The sequence below is a fragment of the Delphinapterus leucas genome, chromosome 2 (genome assembly GCF_059928025.1).
Source record: "Delphinapterus leucas isolate spDelLeu-1000000601 "Yukka" chromosome 2, BTC_Dleu_Yukka2, whole genome shotgun sequence".
NCBI classification, from domain to species: domain Eukaryota; kingdom Metazoa; phylum Chordata; class Mammalia; order Artiodactyla; family Monodontidae; genus Delphinapterus; species Delphinapterus leucas.
Window position 1 is genome coordinate 104,424,042 of NC_143130.1, and position 17,737 is coordinate 104,441,778.

General features: G+C 40.2%; 1 protein-coding gene across 1 annotated transcript in view; it reads left to right on the forward strand.

Annotated features, from left to right (window-relative positions):
- The window catches only part of RYR3 (ryanodine receptor 3), a 373,779-nt gene that overhangs the window by 186,821 nt on the left and 169,221 nt on the right, over positions 1 to 17,737 (forward strand). Inside the window, exons 39-41 of the mRNA XM_089906254.1 lie at positions 2,435 to 2,635; positions 13,781 to 13,883; positions 14,699 to 14,836. Of these exons, the coding sequence (XP_089762380.1) occupies positions 2,435 to 2,635; positions 13,781 to 13,883; positions 14,699 to 14,836 (442 nt within the window). The remainder of the gene's footprint in view (positions 1 to 2,434; positions 2,636 to 13,780; positions 13,884 to 14,698; positions 14,837 to 17,737) is intronic.

The following is a 17,737-nucleotide window of genomic DNA, read 5'->3' on the forward strand; positions in this document are numbered from 1 at the left end:
TGTCTTCTCAGCACTGAGAAGAGAGAAATGAAAACAAATAGAGGAGAAATTAACACAACACTGTAAATCAACTAGACTTCAATAAATTTTCTAGAAAGTAAAAAAAGAGAAAAGAAAAGAAATAGAGGACAGCAGTTGATCTTAGTGGAGTGACCCTGGTTCAGGCATCCCTGGATTTCAATTCCTGTGCCTCAGCCACTTACTAGCTAAATAAATTTGCCAAGTCAGTAGCCCATCAGTCTTGACTTTATTATTTGTAAAATGTGGATGATGATATAGTAAAACATAATATTAAAATATGTTGTTAAAAAATATAATTTGAAACATATTTTACCATAAAATATATTATAAAAAATAATCTGGGCTTCCCTGGTGGCGCAGTGGTTGAGAGTCCACCTGCCGACGCAGGGAACACGGGTTGGTGCCCCGGTCTGGGAAGATCCCACATGCCACGGAGCGGCTGGGCCCGTGAGCCATGGCCGCTGAGCCTGCGCGTCCGGAGCCTGTGCTCCGCAACGGGAGAGGCCACAACGGTGAGAGGCCCATGTACCACAAAAAAAAAAAAAAAAAAAAATCTGCAGTCGAAGCTCTCTTATCCAATATGATGGGATTGGTAGGTGGCCATTTCATCAAAACATTGAATATAGAGGAGAAGTACAACAAATTTTACATATGTACCTTAAATATTTTATTAAAACATAGAAATGTGCTATTCTGATAGAGGGCCAAGACCTCTTCTTTTTTTTTTTTTTTTTAATAATTGATTTTTTTTTTTTAAAAAGATGTTACCTCAAGACAAATGTAAATGAAAACAAAAATTACCAAAACCTATGGGATGCAGCAAAAATAGAAGAGGGAAGTACATTGCAATAAATGTTTACATTAAAAAAAGGAGAAAGATCTCAAATAATCTAACTTTTTACCTCAAGGAGCTAGAAAAAGAACAAACCAAGCCCAAATTTAGCAGAAGGAAGGAAATAAATATTAGAGCATAAATAAATGAGACAAAGGAGAAAAACAATAGGAAAATGTCAAAACTAAGAGCTGGCTTATTTTATTGTAACTTTTTAACTCTAAAATTAAGAAAATAAGTATGCCTGCAGTAGCCAGTTTAATTGAAGCAGGTATCTATATGCACATGATTTGGGGCAAGACCTCTTCTTTAATGTGAGTCCCTGACTGGCACATAGCGTCCCGTCTTTTCCGTGGATGACATCTGTCATGCACCATCTATGATTACAACTTTGGGGTCTTTAAGGTAGGCTGCAGATTTAGAGGTAATTGAAAGCAACCTGAGTGCAAAATGCTTCTAGATTTTTATGATTTTCCCCAACTTTTTATAGTTGTCTAACTCACACTCAATTTTAGCATTTTTTTTTAAAAAAAAACTCGCCTTTCACAGATGTTCCCTAGTCATTCAACTTAGTTTTCCTATTTCATTCACCCACATGACTTTAAATGTTGTAGTTATAATCACAAGTAGGACGAGCATAAGCTCTGGGTCCCAGTTTAACTGGCTGGAGCAGAGGTGTGCAGATGTGCAGAGACTGTCCTGCTAGGTGACAGCACCCCACCACCAGGGGCTTGTCTGTGCCCAGACACACTGGAAAGTGTTCTTGCTCCGGGCGCATAGCCTCAGCGGCCATGGCTCACGGGCCCAGCTGCTCCGCGGCATGTGGGATCCTCCCGGACCGGGGCATGAACCCGTGTCCCCTGCATCGGCAGGCGGACTCTCAACCACTGCGCCACCAGGGAAGCCCTGGAGAGTGTTCTTTAGTCACGTGTGATGGGTTAAGTGGAGGTGGGTAAATAGAACTTCTGCTTTAGTAAAAATATGAGGAACACACATAAAGTATGGCAAGTGCCTGGCACAGTGTCTGGCACATAGCTAGTGCTCAATAAGGTATGGCTATTTTTTTCTTATTAGTATAAATTCTAATGGCGATAAGATTAGTTATAACAATCGATCATAGAAAAACAGTGCTGATAAACAAAAACAATGAAAGATGGGGAGGGAAGCAGAAGTCTCTCTTTCCCATCATCCAGCACCAGAAGATGTCAGGAAGGAGACCCAGTGCTCATATGTACCATTCAGTGGTGGTTTCCATACTGAGCTTAGAGCCCTGGGAAAACGCTCTCCTACATGCTGTTCTCTGTCTCCACAGGCAGACACGCTCTGTGTTTAATGAGCTCATTTTCCTGTTCTCCTGGCTCAGCGGTAAAGAGCTGGGCTCTGGGTTCAAGTACTAATCCAGAGTCATCCAGTAATGGCCAACTTGGATTCCAGTAATAGCTCTATGATTACTGTGTGACACTGGGCAAGTTCCTTAAATCGCCTAAGTCTCAGTGTTACCATCTGTAGAATGGGGATAATAGCCGCTTCACCAATGTACATGAAGTATTATTATATTCACGTGTGTGTACACTTTTGCAGATGTGTGAGCTCCTCAGCTATCTCTGTGACTGTGAGCTGCAACACCGGGTGGAGGCCATCGTGGCCTTTGGCGACATTTATGTCTCCAAGCTCCAGGCGAATCAGAAGTTCCGCTACAACGAACTCATGCAGGCCCTGAACATGTCTGCGGCCCTGACTGCTCGGAAGACCAGGGAGTTCCGCTCACCCCCGCAGGAGCAGGTGAGAAGCCCCTTCTGAGCCTCCATCCCATTCCTAGGAAAGAGCTTGAACCCGACAAAGCAGGGTACACAAAGCCTTCCTGGGAGGTTGAAAGACCCCGGCCAGCACCAGGAGACAGGCTAGTCCTGTGCTGAGACAACTGGGAAGCCTCGGCCAGCTGTCTTGGGTGGAAAGATAACCTTCCAAAACCACACACAGAGCCAGGCTTCCTCCTTTCCGTCGCTCGCTCTTGCCACCACTCCTGTCTCTGTTAGGATCCAGCTTCTACCCCTTAGAAGCATTTCTGTCCAGTCCTTCCAGAAGTCAGAACTCTACTCTCCAGCAGAGATCAACAGAATGTGGTCCACATTTCCTGACTCGTGAGGGCGGGTGCACAGTCTTCCTTGACCAAGACCCTCTGGAATCCCCCCACCCCAGCCCCAGGAAGCCTGGAGGGCACGACATGGATGAGGGAGTCCTCTCCTGGGATGTGTTGTCTCCATTCTTTGTGCTACCCCACCTCGTAGTCAGCCTCATCCAGGTTGAAAGGCTGCTTTGAAAAGAATGAAAATCCTGGTGAGAAACTTGCAGATGAGGGAGGGACAGCTTGTAAAATAATGGTCTCCATTCGTCGCTGCTGCTTGGCCGCTCACGTGTATCCTGCAGGCCGTTTGTCACAGCTCCCTCAGTTTCAAAAGACAAGATAGATCTTCCAGTGAAGAAATTCATTTTTTGTCGTTGAAACCAAATCTTTGGGTCTTATATATATTCAATAAGCAGCCTATCCATAAATTGTTGTCGATATAATTACCACCATTTTGTAACAATGGCGAGGCCACCGCAGCATGGTCCGATTACGTTCCTACAACCTAGTTTATAGGCTATAGATACTTACAGTGGCTTAAAAATGAACCACCTATCTTGGCTTTTTAAGATTCCTTTGAATGATACTGGCCTTGATACAGAGCAGACAGAGCTTCACATCTCTTTGCTAGAGGCAAAATGCAAAGGCCCTGTGGATTGGTGAGAGCAGGTACTTTGCACTGTGGTGAGGAAAATGCAGTGAGTTTGAATTATTCTTGAAGGCTTTACAGATGTTGTCAGGCTGCTTTTGGACTGGCAACAGGTGCGAACATTCCCTATTTCCCTGGGCAGAGGCTGACTTGTATTTGTGAAAAATGGGAAGGTGGATGAAGTGGTTATTAAAACATTGCTGTTGGCTTCAGAGCCTGGCTCCCATTCCAGCTCCACCATCACTCACCGGTTAGTCTTGGGCGCATCACTTCTCTTTGTCTCTCAGTTTCTTCAGGCTGCAAAATGTGGATAATGTTTGTGAGAAACCTATGAGATAATTCATTTAGATTGCTTAGCAGGTAATCTGTCAGGCAGTAAACATTCTGTAAGTACTACAAGCTCTCATTAGTTTTAGTGTCAGAGGTATTTGCATTTGCTTCATGCCATGTACTATGACCTTCTGTCAGTGAGCCAGTGACTAGAGTTTCTGCATGTTTTCTGACATCTCCTCAAGCCAGCCGGGACTTGGTTGTCCATCTGACACCGTCATCCCCATAGACACAGCTCATGATCCTGGATCCTAGAAGGGCCCTGCTGGCTCCACCCTCTTCTAGCCCCATTCTGCCTCCTTCTCTTCTCTTCTGTCTTCTTTGGGACCTACGATCACTTCCTTCTTTAGCCTTCTAGACAGTCCTCTGAACGATCATTTCAGAGCCATTTCAGAAGTCTGTATCTCAAGAACTTGAGCAGACCTCAGAACCCCTGGAAGGCTGAATAAAACACAGATTGCTGGTCCCACCTCTAGGGTTTCTAATTCAGTAGGTCTAAGGTAAGGCCTGAGAATTTGCACGTTTAGCGAGTTTCCAGGCTATGCTGATGCTGCTGGTCTAGAAATGAAACAAAAGCAGGGACCCTGTTACCAAATTCAGCTGCCCCATCTGCCACCCCTCCCAGAGTATTCATTGCTAGAAGGAACCTACCCATAGAACTTGCTGAGTAATTACGAATTTAATATTGATAAAGGATATGGAGGGTTTCAATTTCAGGACAGAGGAATGCAAAATCACTTGGACTAGAGGATACATAGGAATTAGAATTTTAAAACAGTGATATGATTACCTCATTCTTCTGTAACCTGTGAGGATAAAATAGAGGTTTTCAGCCCTATATCCATACACCGTTCAGAGAGATGAAAAACACATACTTGGGGGATGTAACTAAGTACAAAAGTAGGGAAAGCGGAGATTAGTCCGGTGATTGTTGGCAAATTAGCCAAGCACAGCTTGCAAGCCTTTCACTTTGAAAAGGACTTTCATTAAAGGGGATGACCTGGCAGAAAATTCAGTTCACTCCCCTTTTGGTTACGCCCTGAGGGCTGATGGACCACTTGCTTCCTAAGTGTTCCAACAAAAGAAAGATCATTCAGTAAGAAATTAACTTTCAGATTCTTGAAATCAGACCTTCAGATCTGATTTTTATTTACTAAACAACCCATCCATATATGTTGCTGATATAATTACCATAATTTAACATTGTGGAACAACCACAAAAATCACTTTTCCAATCTGTTTTATCAATATTATTTTATTACAAACAATACCTCTACCTTCTGCCAGAAACTTGTTTGCAGCGGAAGCTTTGAAAAAGGATCTTCCTAACAATATTAAATAAGGTTCATGGTTTAATAAATGAGACTGTAAATTTTTTTCACCTAGATATCCTAAACAAAAGTAGAAAATACCCCTTTGCCTGGTGTTTGGGTTACTCTGCCTGACACAGCAAAATGGACAAGATTACCTCTAGCTATTACTTCAGTGCCTCGAGATATTCACTAACCTGGGGTCATGGGTCTGTGGAAGAATTCAGACATCCAGAAATCTTAGTGACAGCTTTATTTTCACCAACTTTTCATTAATTTCTAAGAGCATTTCTTTCAATTATTGATATAGGCAGCAAAGCAAGTACCTAACCTTGTCACCCATAGAAATTACATATTTTTTCATATCATATTACAGAGTTCTAATACCTTGAAATATCATTTGCATTCATCACTACTTCAAGATCACAGTGCATGTGAGACCTGCTGCTAGATCTTTTTGTATATATGTTACTGTATCACAGATTTGTTTTTTATCATCTTGATAACTAGATTGCAGTATAATTGTTCCTCTTTGTAATCCTCTCTGTTTTGTTTTAGGTATTTAAAATATTAATCTGAGAAAAAAATCCATGGGTTTCACTAGACTGTCAGAGTGGTCCATGGCACAGAAACAGTTAAGCATCTCTGACACAAAACTATAGAGGAAAAGATGACGGGCTGGCTGCAAAACATAAAACCTACATGTCAAAAAAAATTCTGTAAACAAAATTAAAAGCTCACTAAAAACTGGGAAAAGTATTTGGAGTATATATTACCAAGAGTTAATAAACTGCAGATGTGCAAAGCACTCACCGATTAATTTTTAAAAAGATAATCACACAACAGAAAAATGGAGGAAGAACATGGATGGAAAATATATAAACTGTGAGATTAAAACGGTCCTTCTGTGTGGAAAAGCAAAGTTCAACCTCACCAATTAAATGCAAATTAAAGGAACAGAGGGCTTCCCTGGTGATGCAGTGGTTAAGAATCCGCCTGCAAACGCAGGAGACATGGATTCGAGCCCTGGTCAAGGAAGATCCACATGCCGCGGAGCAACAAAGCCCCTGCACCACAATGACTGAGCCTGCGCTCTAGAGCCCACAAGCCACAACTACTGATCCTACGCTCCACAACTACTGAAGCCCGTGCACCCAAGAGCCCATGCTCCACAACAAGAGAAGCCACTGCAATGAGAGGCCCACACACCGCAACGAAGAGTAGCCCCGGCTCACCGCAGCTAGAGAAAGCCTGCGCACAGCAATGAAGACCCAACATAGCCAAAATTAAATAAATAAAATTAATTAATTAAAAAGATTAGGACTGTTTTAAAAAAAAGAAAAATAAAAGAAACAGAGATATGACATTTTTCACCCATTAAATTGGAAACTATTTGAAAATATGTTAACTCTCACTACCATAATGGAGATGGCAAAGTAATACACACTCTTGTATAAATTTGGTATTAATGCAAATTGTTGTGAGCTTTCTGGAGGGCAGTCTGGCAATTAATATCAAAAGCCATTAAAATGGCAGCTCCAGTTGGAATTACTGGGTGGTGCATGCCAACGTGACTGTGCTGGTAGTGAGAGGTGCTTGGGTCATGCAGAGGCCTGTGGACTTTGCAACGGTCCCACAGAGACTTTGACGTAAGAAAAGGCCATGCAGCTGGGAGGGTCTTGGTGCTCCGGCCGGGTGTCAGGCCTGAGCTGCCAAGGTGGGAGAGCTGAGTCCAGGACGTTGGACGACCAGAGACCTCCCAGCCCCATGTAATATTAATCAGCCAGAGCTCTCCCAAAGATCTCCATCTCAATGCTAAGACCCAGCTCCACCCAACGGGCAGCAAGCTTCAGTGCTGAATGCTCCATGACAAACAACTAGCAAGACAGGAACACAACCCCACCCATTAGCAGAGAGGCTGCCTAAAGTTAGACTAAGATCCCAGACACCCCAAAACACACCACCAGACGTGGCCCTGCCTACCAGAGGGACAAGATCCAGCCCCACCCACCAGAACACAGGCACCAGTCCCCCCCTTGCCAGGAAGCCTACACAAACAACTAAACCAACCTCACCAACTGGGGCAGACACCAGAAATAAGAGGAGATACAAACCTGCAGGCTGGGAAAAGGAGACCCCAAACACAGTAAGTTAAACAAAATGAGAAGACAGAGGAATATGCAGCAGGTGAAGGAGGAAGGTTTTTACCCACGAGACCAAACAAATGAAGAGGAAATAGACAGTCTACCTGAAAAAGAATTCAGAGTAATGATAGTAAAGATGATCCAAAATCTCAGAAAGAGAATGAAGAAAATTCAAGAAACGTGTAACAAGGACCTAGAAGAACTAAAGCACAAACAAACGATGAATAACACAATAAGTGAAGTTAAAAATACTCTAGAAGGAATCAACGGCAGAATAACTGAGGCAGAAGAACAGATAAGTGACCTGGAAGATAGAATAGTGGAAATAACTGCTGCAGAGCAGAATAAAGATAAAAGAATGAAAAGAATTGAGGACAATCTCAGAGACCTCTGGGATAACATTAAATGTACCAATATTCTAATTCTAGGGGTCCCAGAAGAAGAAAAGAAAAATAAAGGGTCTGAGAAAATATTTGAAGAGATTACAGTTGAAAACGTCCCTAACATGGGAAAGGAAATAGTCACCCAAGTCCAGGAAGCGCAGAGAGTCCCATACAGTATAAATCCAAGGAGAAACATGCCAGGACACATATTAATCAAACTATCAAAAACTAAATACAAAGAAAAAATACTAAAAGCAGCCAGGGAAAGCAACAAATAACAGACAAGAGAATCCCTATAAGGTTAACAGCTGAACTTTCAGCAGAAACTCTGCAAGCCAAAAGGGAGTGGCAGGACATATTTAAAGTGATGAAAGGAAAAAACCTACAACCAAGATTACTCTAACCAGCAAGGATCTCATTCCGATTTCATGGAGAAATTAAAACCTTTACAGACAAGCAAAAGCTAAGAGAATTCAGCACCACCAAACCAGCTTTACAACAAATGCTAAAGGAACTTCTCTAGGCAGGAAACACAAGAGAAGGAAAAGACCTACAAAAACAAATAAAAAACAATTAAGAAAATGGTAATAGGAACATACATATTGATAATTACCTTAAATGTGAATGGATTAAATGCTCCAACCAAAACACACAGACTGGCTGAATGGATGCAAAAATAAGACCCGTATATATGCTGTCTACAGGAGACCCACTTCAGACCTAGAGACACATACAGCCTGAAAGTGAAGGGATGGAAAATGATATTCCATGCAAGTGGAAAACAAAAGAAAGCTGGAATAGCAATACTCATATCAGGTAAAATCGACATGAAAATAAAGACTGTTACAAGAGGTAAGGAAGGACACTACATAATGATCAAGGGATCAATCCAAGAAGAAGATACAACAATTATAAATGCTTATGCACCCAACATAGGAGCACCTCAATACATAAGGCAATTGCTAACAACCATGAAAAGGGAGATCAACAGTAATACAATAATAGAAGGGGACTTTAACACCCCACTTACACCAATGGACAGATCATCCAAACAGGAAATAAATAAGAAAACACAAGTTTTAAATGACACAACAGACCAGATAGATTTAATTGATATTTATAGATCATTCTACTCAATGACAGAATACACTTTCTTCTCAAGTGCACATGGAACATTCTCCAGGATCATATCTTGGGTCACAGATCAAGCCTAGGTAAATTTAAGAAACTGAAATCATATCAAGTATCTTATCTGACCACAATGCTATAAGACTAGATGCCAATTACAGGAAAAGAACACTGTAAAAAATACAAACACATGGAGGCTAAACAATATGCTACTAAATAACCAAGAGATCACTGAAGAAATAAAAAAATACCTAGCAACAATGACAATGAAAACACAATGATCCAAAACCTATGGGGTGCAGCAAAAGCAGTTCTAAGAGGGAAGTTTGTAGCAATATGATCCTACCTCAAGAAAGAAGAAAAATCTCAAGTAAGCAACCTAAACTTACACCTAAAGCAATTAGAGAAAGAAGAAGAACAACAACAACAAAAACCAAAAATAGAAGAAGGAAAGAAATCATAAAGATCAGATCAAAAATAAATGAAAAAGTAATGAAGGAAACAATAGCAAAGATCAACAAAACTAAAAGCTGGTTCATTGAGAAGATAAACAAAATTGATAAACCATTAGCCAAACTCATCAAGAAAAAAAGGGAGAAGACTCAAATCAACAGAATTAGAAATGAAAAAGGAGAAGTGACACTGCAGAAATACAAAGGATCATGAGACATTACTACAAGCAACTATATGCCAATAAAATGGATAACCGGGAAGAAATAGACAAATTCTTCGAAAAGTACAATCTTCCAAGACGGAATCAGGAAGAGATAGAAAATATGAACAGACCAATCACAAGCACTGAAATTGAAACTGTGATTAAAAATCTTCCAACTAACAAAAGCCAAGGACCAGGAGCCTTCACAGGTTAATTCTATCAAACATTTAGAGAAGAGCTAACACCTATCCTTCTCAAAGTCTTCCAAAATATAGCAGAGGGAGGAACACTCCCAAACTCATTCTACGAGGTCACCATCACCCTGATACCAAAACTAGACAAAGATGTCACAAAAAAAACTACAGGCTAATACACTGATGAACATAGATGCAAGAATCCTCAACAAAATACTAGCAAACAGAATCCAACAGCACATTAAAAGGATCATACACCATGATCAAATGAGGTTTATCCCAGGAATACAAGGATTCTTCAGTATATGCAAATCAATCAATGTGATACACCATATTAACAAATGGAAGGATAAAAACCATATGATAATCTCAGTATATGCAGAAAAAGCTTTTGACAAAATTCAAAACGCATTTATGATAAAAACCCTCCAGAAAGTGGGCATAGAGGGAACCTACCTCAACATAATAAAAGCCATATATGACAAACACAGCCAACAGCATTATCAATAGTGAAAAACTGAAAGCGTTTCCTCTAAGATCAGGAACAAGACAAGGGTGCCCACTCTCACCACTGTTAGTCAACATAGTTTTCAAAGTTTTAGCCATGGCAGTCAGAGAAGAAAAAGAAATGGAAGGAATCCAAATTGGAAAAGGAGTAAAACTGTCACTGTTTGCAGATGACATGATACAATACATAGCGAATCCTAAAAATGCTACCAGAAAACTACTAGAGCTAATCAATGAATTTGGTAAAGTAGCAGGATACAAAATTAATGCACAGAAATCTCTTGCATTCCTATACACTAGCAATGAGAGAACAGAAAGAGAAATTAAGGAAACACTCCCATTTACCATTGCAACAAAAAGAATAAAATACCTACAAATAATCCTACCTGAGGAGACAAAAGACCTGTATTCAGAAAACTATAAGACACTGATGAAACAAATCTAAGATGATACAAACAGATGGAGACATATACCATGATCTTGGATTGGAAGAATTAACATTGAGAAAATCACTGTAGTACCCAAAGCAATCTACAGATTCAGTGCAATCCCTATCAAACTACCTATGGCATTTTTCACAGAACTAGAACAAAAAATATTACAATTTGTATAGAAACACAAAAGACCCCGAATAGCCAAAGCAATCTTGAGAACAAAAAACGGAGCTGGAGGAATCAGGCTCCCTGACTTCAGACTATACTACAGAGTTACGGTAATCAAGACAGTATGGTACTGGCACAGAAGTAGAAATATAGATCAATGGAACAGGAACGAAAGCCCAGAGACAAAACCACACACATATGGTCACGTTATCTTTGACAAAGGAGGCAAGAATATACAATGGAGAAAAGACAGCCTCTTCAATCAGTGGTGCTTGGAAAACTGGACAGCTACATGTAAAAGAATGAAATTAGAACACTTCCTAACACCATACACAAAAATAAACTCAAAATGGATTAAAGACCTAAATGTAAGGCCAGACACTATAAAACTCTTAGAGGAAAACATAGGCAGAACACTCTTTGACATAAATCAGCAAGATCGTTTTTGACCCACCTCCTAGAGTAATGGAAATAAAATCAAAAATAAATGAATGGGACCTAATGAAACTTAAAAGCTTTTGCACAGTGAAGGAAACCATAAGCAAGACAAAAAGACAACCCTCAGAATGGGAGAAAGTATTTGCAAAAGAAGCAACTGACAATGGATTAATCTCCAAACTATAGAAGCAGCTCATGCAGCTCAATATCAAAAAAACAACCCAGTCCAAAAATAGGTGGAAGACCTAAACAGACATTTCTCCAAAGAAGATATACCAGTTGCCAACAAACACGTGAAAGAATGCTCAGCATCACTAATCATTAGAGAAATGCAAATCAAAACTACAGTGAGGTATCACCTCACACCAGCCAGAATGGCCATCATCAAAAAATCTACAAACGATAAATGCTGGAGAGGGTGTGGAGAAAAGGGAACCCTCTTGCACTGTTAGTGGGAATGTAAATTGATACAGCCACTATGGAGAACAGTATGGAGGTTCCTTTAAAAACTAAAAAAAGAACTACCATATGACCTAGCAATCCCACTCCTGGGCATATATCAAGAGAAAGCCATAATTCTAAAGAGACATGTACCACAATGTTCATTGTAGCACTATTTACAATAGCCAGGACCTGGAAGCAAGTGCCCATCGACAGATGAATGGGTAAAGAAGATGTGGCACATATATACACTGGGATATTACTCAGCCATACAAAGAAATGAAATTGAGTTATTTGTAGTGAGGTAGATGGACCTAGAGTCTGTCATACAGAGTGAAGTAAGTCAGAAAGAGAAAAACAAATACCGTATGCTAACACATATGTATGGTATCTGTAAAAGAAAAATGGTTCTGATGAACCTGGGGGCAGGACAGGAATAAAGATGCAGACGTAGAGAACGGACTTGAGGACACTAGTGACAGGGGGACGGGGATGCTGGGACGAAGTGAGAGAGTGGCATGGACTAATATATACTACCAAATATAAAATAGATAGCTAGTGGGAAGCAGCCACATAGCACAGGGAGATCAGCTTGGTGCTTTGTGACCACCTAGAGGGGTGGGATAGGGAGAGTTGGAGGGAGGCTCAAGAGGGAGGGGATATGGGGATATATGTATACATATAGCTGATTCACTTTGTTATTGAGCAGAAACTAACACAACATTGTAAGGTAATTACACTGCAATAAAGATGTAAAAAAAAAAAGTCATAAGGGAAAAAAAAGCCATTAGAATGTTCAAACCTTTTGGTCCAGGCATTTCGCTTCTCTCAGTTTATCCTAAGAAAATGATCAGAGAAATTCAAACCAACTTTATTTTACAAGGATAAAAAAAATGAAAACAACTTAAATATTTCATAGCAGATCATTAATTTTACATGCATTTTATATAAACTGCTCTTCATCCTTATGATGAAATGTAATGCACCTGTTAAAGATCAGGTTAAGAAAAATTTTAAATTCTCGAGATAAATTAAGTGGAAAATTTGAGTTTCAAAAAAGTTGATTTAGAGTGTGATCTCAATCTGCATACATGAAGATATTAACTAAAAACAGTGGCTGCCTTTGAGTGGGGAGATTGCAGTAAATTTTCTTCTTTAGGTAATCTGCAAGTTTTGTGTAATTAATAAATTACCTTTATAATCAGAAAAAAGTGAAAGCTACTTTTTTTTTTAGCATCTCATAGTTTATGGCTTTATTTCATTAGTGTAGTTTTTTACATCTTTGTATTCTCATGACTCATCTCTCCAAAGATCATTTAAAATGCCCTGGATGCATGACTTTTTTCTCAGAATCCTGCATTCTTTCTTAAAGACAGGAATCAGAGCCATAGTCACCAAAATAATTAAAGAAGGAGAGCAGAGACAGTATCTTAGTGATGCAAAGCAATATTGCTGGAATTTTTTCTTTTTCTTTTTTTATTTGTAGTGGGTTCTTTTCCCCAGTTATTGAGATCTGGTTAACGCATAACACTGTATAGTTTAAGGTATACAACATAATCATTTGATATATGTATATATTGTGAAATGATCACCACAGTAAGCTTAGTTAACATCTATCACCTCACATAGTTATGAATTTCTTTTTCTTATGATGAGAACTTTTAAGATCTACTCTCTTAGCAATTTTCAAGTACAGTATTTTTAACTACTGTCACTATGCTATACATTACATCCCCAGAACTTATTCATCTTATAACTGGAAGTTTGTACCCTTTTTTAAAATTCTTATGTTTTTTTTTATTGAAGTATAGTTGATTTACAGTGTTTCAGATGTGCAGCAGAGTGATTCCGTTATAGAAAGCTACTTTTAAATGTTGGCCACCTTTACCAAAAAAATAAAATAATAATAATCGAGTTAAAAAAAATTTGCCGAGAAATATTAGGTGTCTGACTAAGATTGGATCTGAGTTCTTTGGACAGACATTGAGAACCAACTAGCCGTTCTTCTTTGTCCCTCAAAGATCAACATGCTTCTTAACTTTCAACTGGGGGAGAACTGCCCGTGCCCAGAAGAGATCCGAGAGGAGCTGTATGACTTCCACGAGGACCTTCTCATTCACTGCGGTGAGCTTCCGAGATAAAAGCTTTATGAAAGACAAGTCTGTTCATGATTCCTTCGTTAGAAGCTCAGGGGGAGTTGCGAAGTTAGTTTTCTATTTTAAACTACAATACTAATTGTCCAAGAAATGATTCTCTCCAAAACTGTTTGGGTCAGAGAAGATACAGGACATCATCCTGGCATAATACATAACTGAAACTACTACCTAGAAGAAATTTTGCTGAGATCTAAGAGAGAACTGGGTCTCTAAAGAAGGAAAGAAAAGAACTGATCTTTATATAAACCTCACCCATTTTACCTCAAGTTAGATGGTTGGGACTCTGCTCCCAGCTGAGCCAAGATTCTGATCCCCTTTGCTTTTTAGCTTCTGCGATGATATAAGTATGGCCATGTCTGCCCTTAAGGATTCGAAACCAGCCATCCCTGCTTAGATACATATCTGCTCGTTTTAAAGTGGCTCTCAGCAATTGTGCTGCTTGTACATGGGTGGATTGAGTACTATGTGGATAAGAGATGACTTTTTCATTTGAAGTAACTCATGGTTAACTCTTCCTTTGTGGACACTCTAGAGCCCATTTTGGGTATGGGTTAGAAAAAGTTAAGTCTTGGGATTGAAATTACTTAGTGTTCTTGTATACAAGAAATCATCTTTTTAAACAACTTGCCAAAAGACATGATGTAGATAAATACTTATGGGAGGCTGCCTATAGTATCCTTAGAAAGTTCCAAAGGGTGGAAAGCAGTGTTTCTATGTTCTTTCCATCATCTGGTGGCTTCATGTACTGTTTGAGGTTATCACTCTGTTATGTGACTTGCTTAGGGGTTCCCCTGGAGGAAGAGGAAGCGGAAGAGGAGGACGCCTCCTGGACTGGAAAATTCCGTGCCTTGGTGTATAAAATCAAAGGCTCTTCCAAGCCAGAGAAGGAGCGGCCGACAGAGGAGGAGGAGAGATGCCCTAGTAAGTTCCAGAGCCTTTCAATCACACTGCCCCCAACCTGGAGCTCTTCTAAGACTTAATTAAGATCACGGACTTTCTAAGCAAATACTGTGGGATAGAGAAGGGATGCTTAGCTAGCTTCAAGGAAGCGTTCTGTTATGATTTGTAGAACTTATTGCTATGTGTTTGGGGCTATGCTTTTCTTCTGACTTAAGGAACTTCATTTGAGTCGTCTTTTAGGGGTGGATTGCTTGGTGGGTCTGCTCTTGTCTGTCTACTTTTAAATGCCTGTAAACAGATTTCTGTTCTTTCTTTTATGTGTTCATAATCTTCCTCTTCTAAACCACTGTTGTTTCTGTCACTTTTGTTTGTGGTTCCTTAGCGTTGAAAATTGCCCCAGCAAGGAAATAACATAATAATAATAATAAGGCAGAAGTAAAGGGAATAGGTTGTGGGGTTTGGGGGGGGGGGTTGGGTTTTGGCTATGATTTTCCTAATATAACATCCCAGAGGAATTGGACCTTCTGTTTTTCAACATTCACGAACCTTGTTCAAATCATTTCTCTAATCCTTATAGTACAGATGACTCCTACCATTTCGACCCATGTTGAAACAAGATCATAATTTATTCGGCAAGGCAGTTGACTGTCCATTGCCATTAACATTTCAAGAGGAAGATTGTCTGCATGTTATAATCAGTCTGCTCCATAGTACCAAATTCTGCAAATATTTCACTGTCTAAAGAAGAAGGAATTTCCCAGGTTTAATATAGTTGCCTTTTATCTTATTCCCTGTTCCTATCCATCTTAGAACATGCTTTCAAATTATAGACTAGAGCAATAGACTGTCAAGATGTGCTCAGTTTGTTTGAAAACACTGCTTTGGGGTTCATACATCTTATTGCCCTTTCTAATGACCTTCCATCTTTGTCAGACTATCTCTGAAGGGAAAGAATCCTCCGCACTTATCAGCAGAAGTGTAGAAGCCTCTGGAAGAATGTCTGGGGTACTTGGCAGCAGTTGCACTGGCAACCCTTGGTCGGTCCTATTTGTCACCATGGCGTGGGGGGGGGGTCTTTGGTGAGGACAGGCCAGCATGATTCAAAGGCCCAAAAATGTGAGTTTAGACTCCCTTTGTGGTATTGCCAAAGCAGAACTAAAAATAGGCTGAGCTGACCCATATTCCCTGTGGAGAGTCAGTTTTGAAAGTGGTTGCTTCTTTCTAACACAATATGTCACAACCAGGGGGTCCTCCAAGGTGACCGCTTCATGTTAGGTAAATGGAGTCACTTAGATTAAGTCACCTAGCTCTGTGAAGTCTCCCTAACTGTAAGAATGGTGTCCAAGCTCTAAGGACTGCAATCTTTAGCATTGCTACCCCGGGCCTCAGGCAGAAAGATTATGTTCTGTCTGTCCTGGCAGGATGTGCAAACCTGAAAGGCTACCCCAGCATGAGACTCCATGGAGCGCCCCATGCTGCTTCCATTCCGCAAGCAGAATTCTGAGAGGTTCAAGCTTTGTGTTATAAGTCTTCTTTCCTGCAGTCCCAGAAGTAGAAATAGAAGGTGGCCAAGCATGTCTGGTTGGCAGGATACGGGTTCCCTGCCAGATGTTCCAGGGACATAAAGCTCCTCACTCAGGGCTGACATTTTTTTCTTACATCTTTATTGGAGTATACTTGCTTTACAATGGTGTGTTAGTTTCTGCTTTATAACAAAGTGAACCAGTTATACATATACATATGTTCCCATATCTCTTCCCTCTTGCGTCTCGCTCCCTCCCACCGTCCCTATCCCACCCCTCCAGGCGGTCACAAAGCACCGAGCTGATCTCCCTGTGCTATGCGGTTGCTTCCCACTAGCTATCTGCCTTACGTTTGGTAGTGTATATATGTCCATGCCTCTCTCTCGCTTTGTCACAGCTCAACCTTCCCCCTCCCCATATCCTCAAGACCATTCTCTAGTAGGTCTGTGTCTTTATTCCTGTCTTACCCCTAGGTGCTTCATGACATTTTTTTCTTCTTAGATTCCATATATATGTGTTAGCATACGGTATTTGTCTTTCTCTTTCTGACTTACTTCACTCTGTATGACAGACTCTAGGTCTATCCACCTCATTACAGATAGCTCAATTTCATTTCTTTTTAAGGCTGAGTAATATTCCATTGTATATATGTGCCACATCTTCTTTATCCATTCATCCAATGATGGAAACTTAGGTTGTTTCCATCTCCGGGGTATTGTAAATAGAGCTGCAATGAACATTTTGGTACATGACTCTTTTTGAATTATGGTTTTCTCAGGGTATATGCCCAGTAGTGGGATTGCAGGGTCATATCGTAGTTCTATTTGTAGTTTTTTAAGGAACCTCCATACTGTTCTCCACAGTGGCTGTATCAATTTACATTCCCACCAACAGTGCAAGAGGGTTCCCTTTTCTCCACACCCTCTCCAGCATTTATTGTTTCTAGATTTTTTGATGATGGCCATTCTGACTTGTGTGAGATGATATCTCATTGTAGTTTTGATTTGCATTTCTCTAATGATTAATGATGTTGAGCATTCTTTCATGTGTTTGTTGGCAGTCTGTATATCTTCTTTGGAGAAATGTCTATTTAGGTCTTTTGCCCATTTTTGGATTGGGTTGTTTGGTTTTTTGTTATTGAGCTGCATGAGCTGCTTGTAAATTTTGGAGATTAATCCTTTTTCGGTTGCTTCATTTGCAAATATTTTCTCCCATTCTGAGGGTTGTCCTTTGGTCTTGTTTATGGTTTCCTTTGCTGTGCAAAAGCTTTTAAGTTTCATTAGGTGCCATTTGTTTATTTTTGTTTTTATTTCCATTTCTCTAGGAGGTGGGTCAAAAAGGATCTTGCTGTGATTTATGTCATAGAGTGTTCTGCCTATGTTTTCCTCTAAGAGTTTGG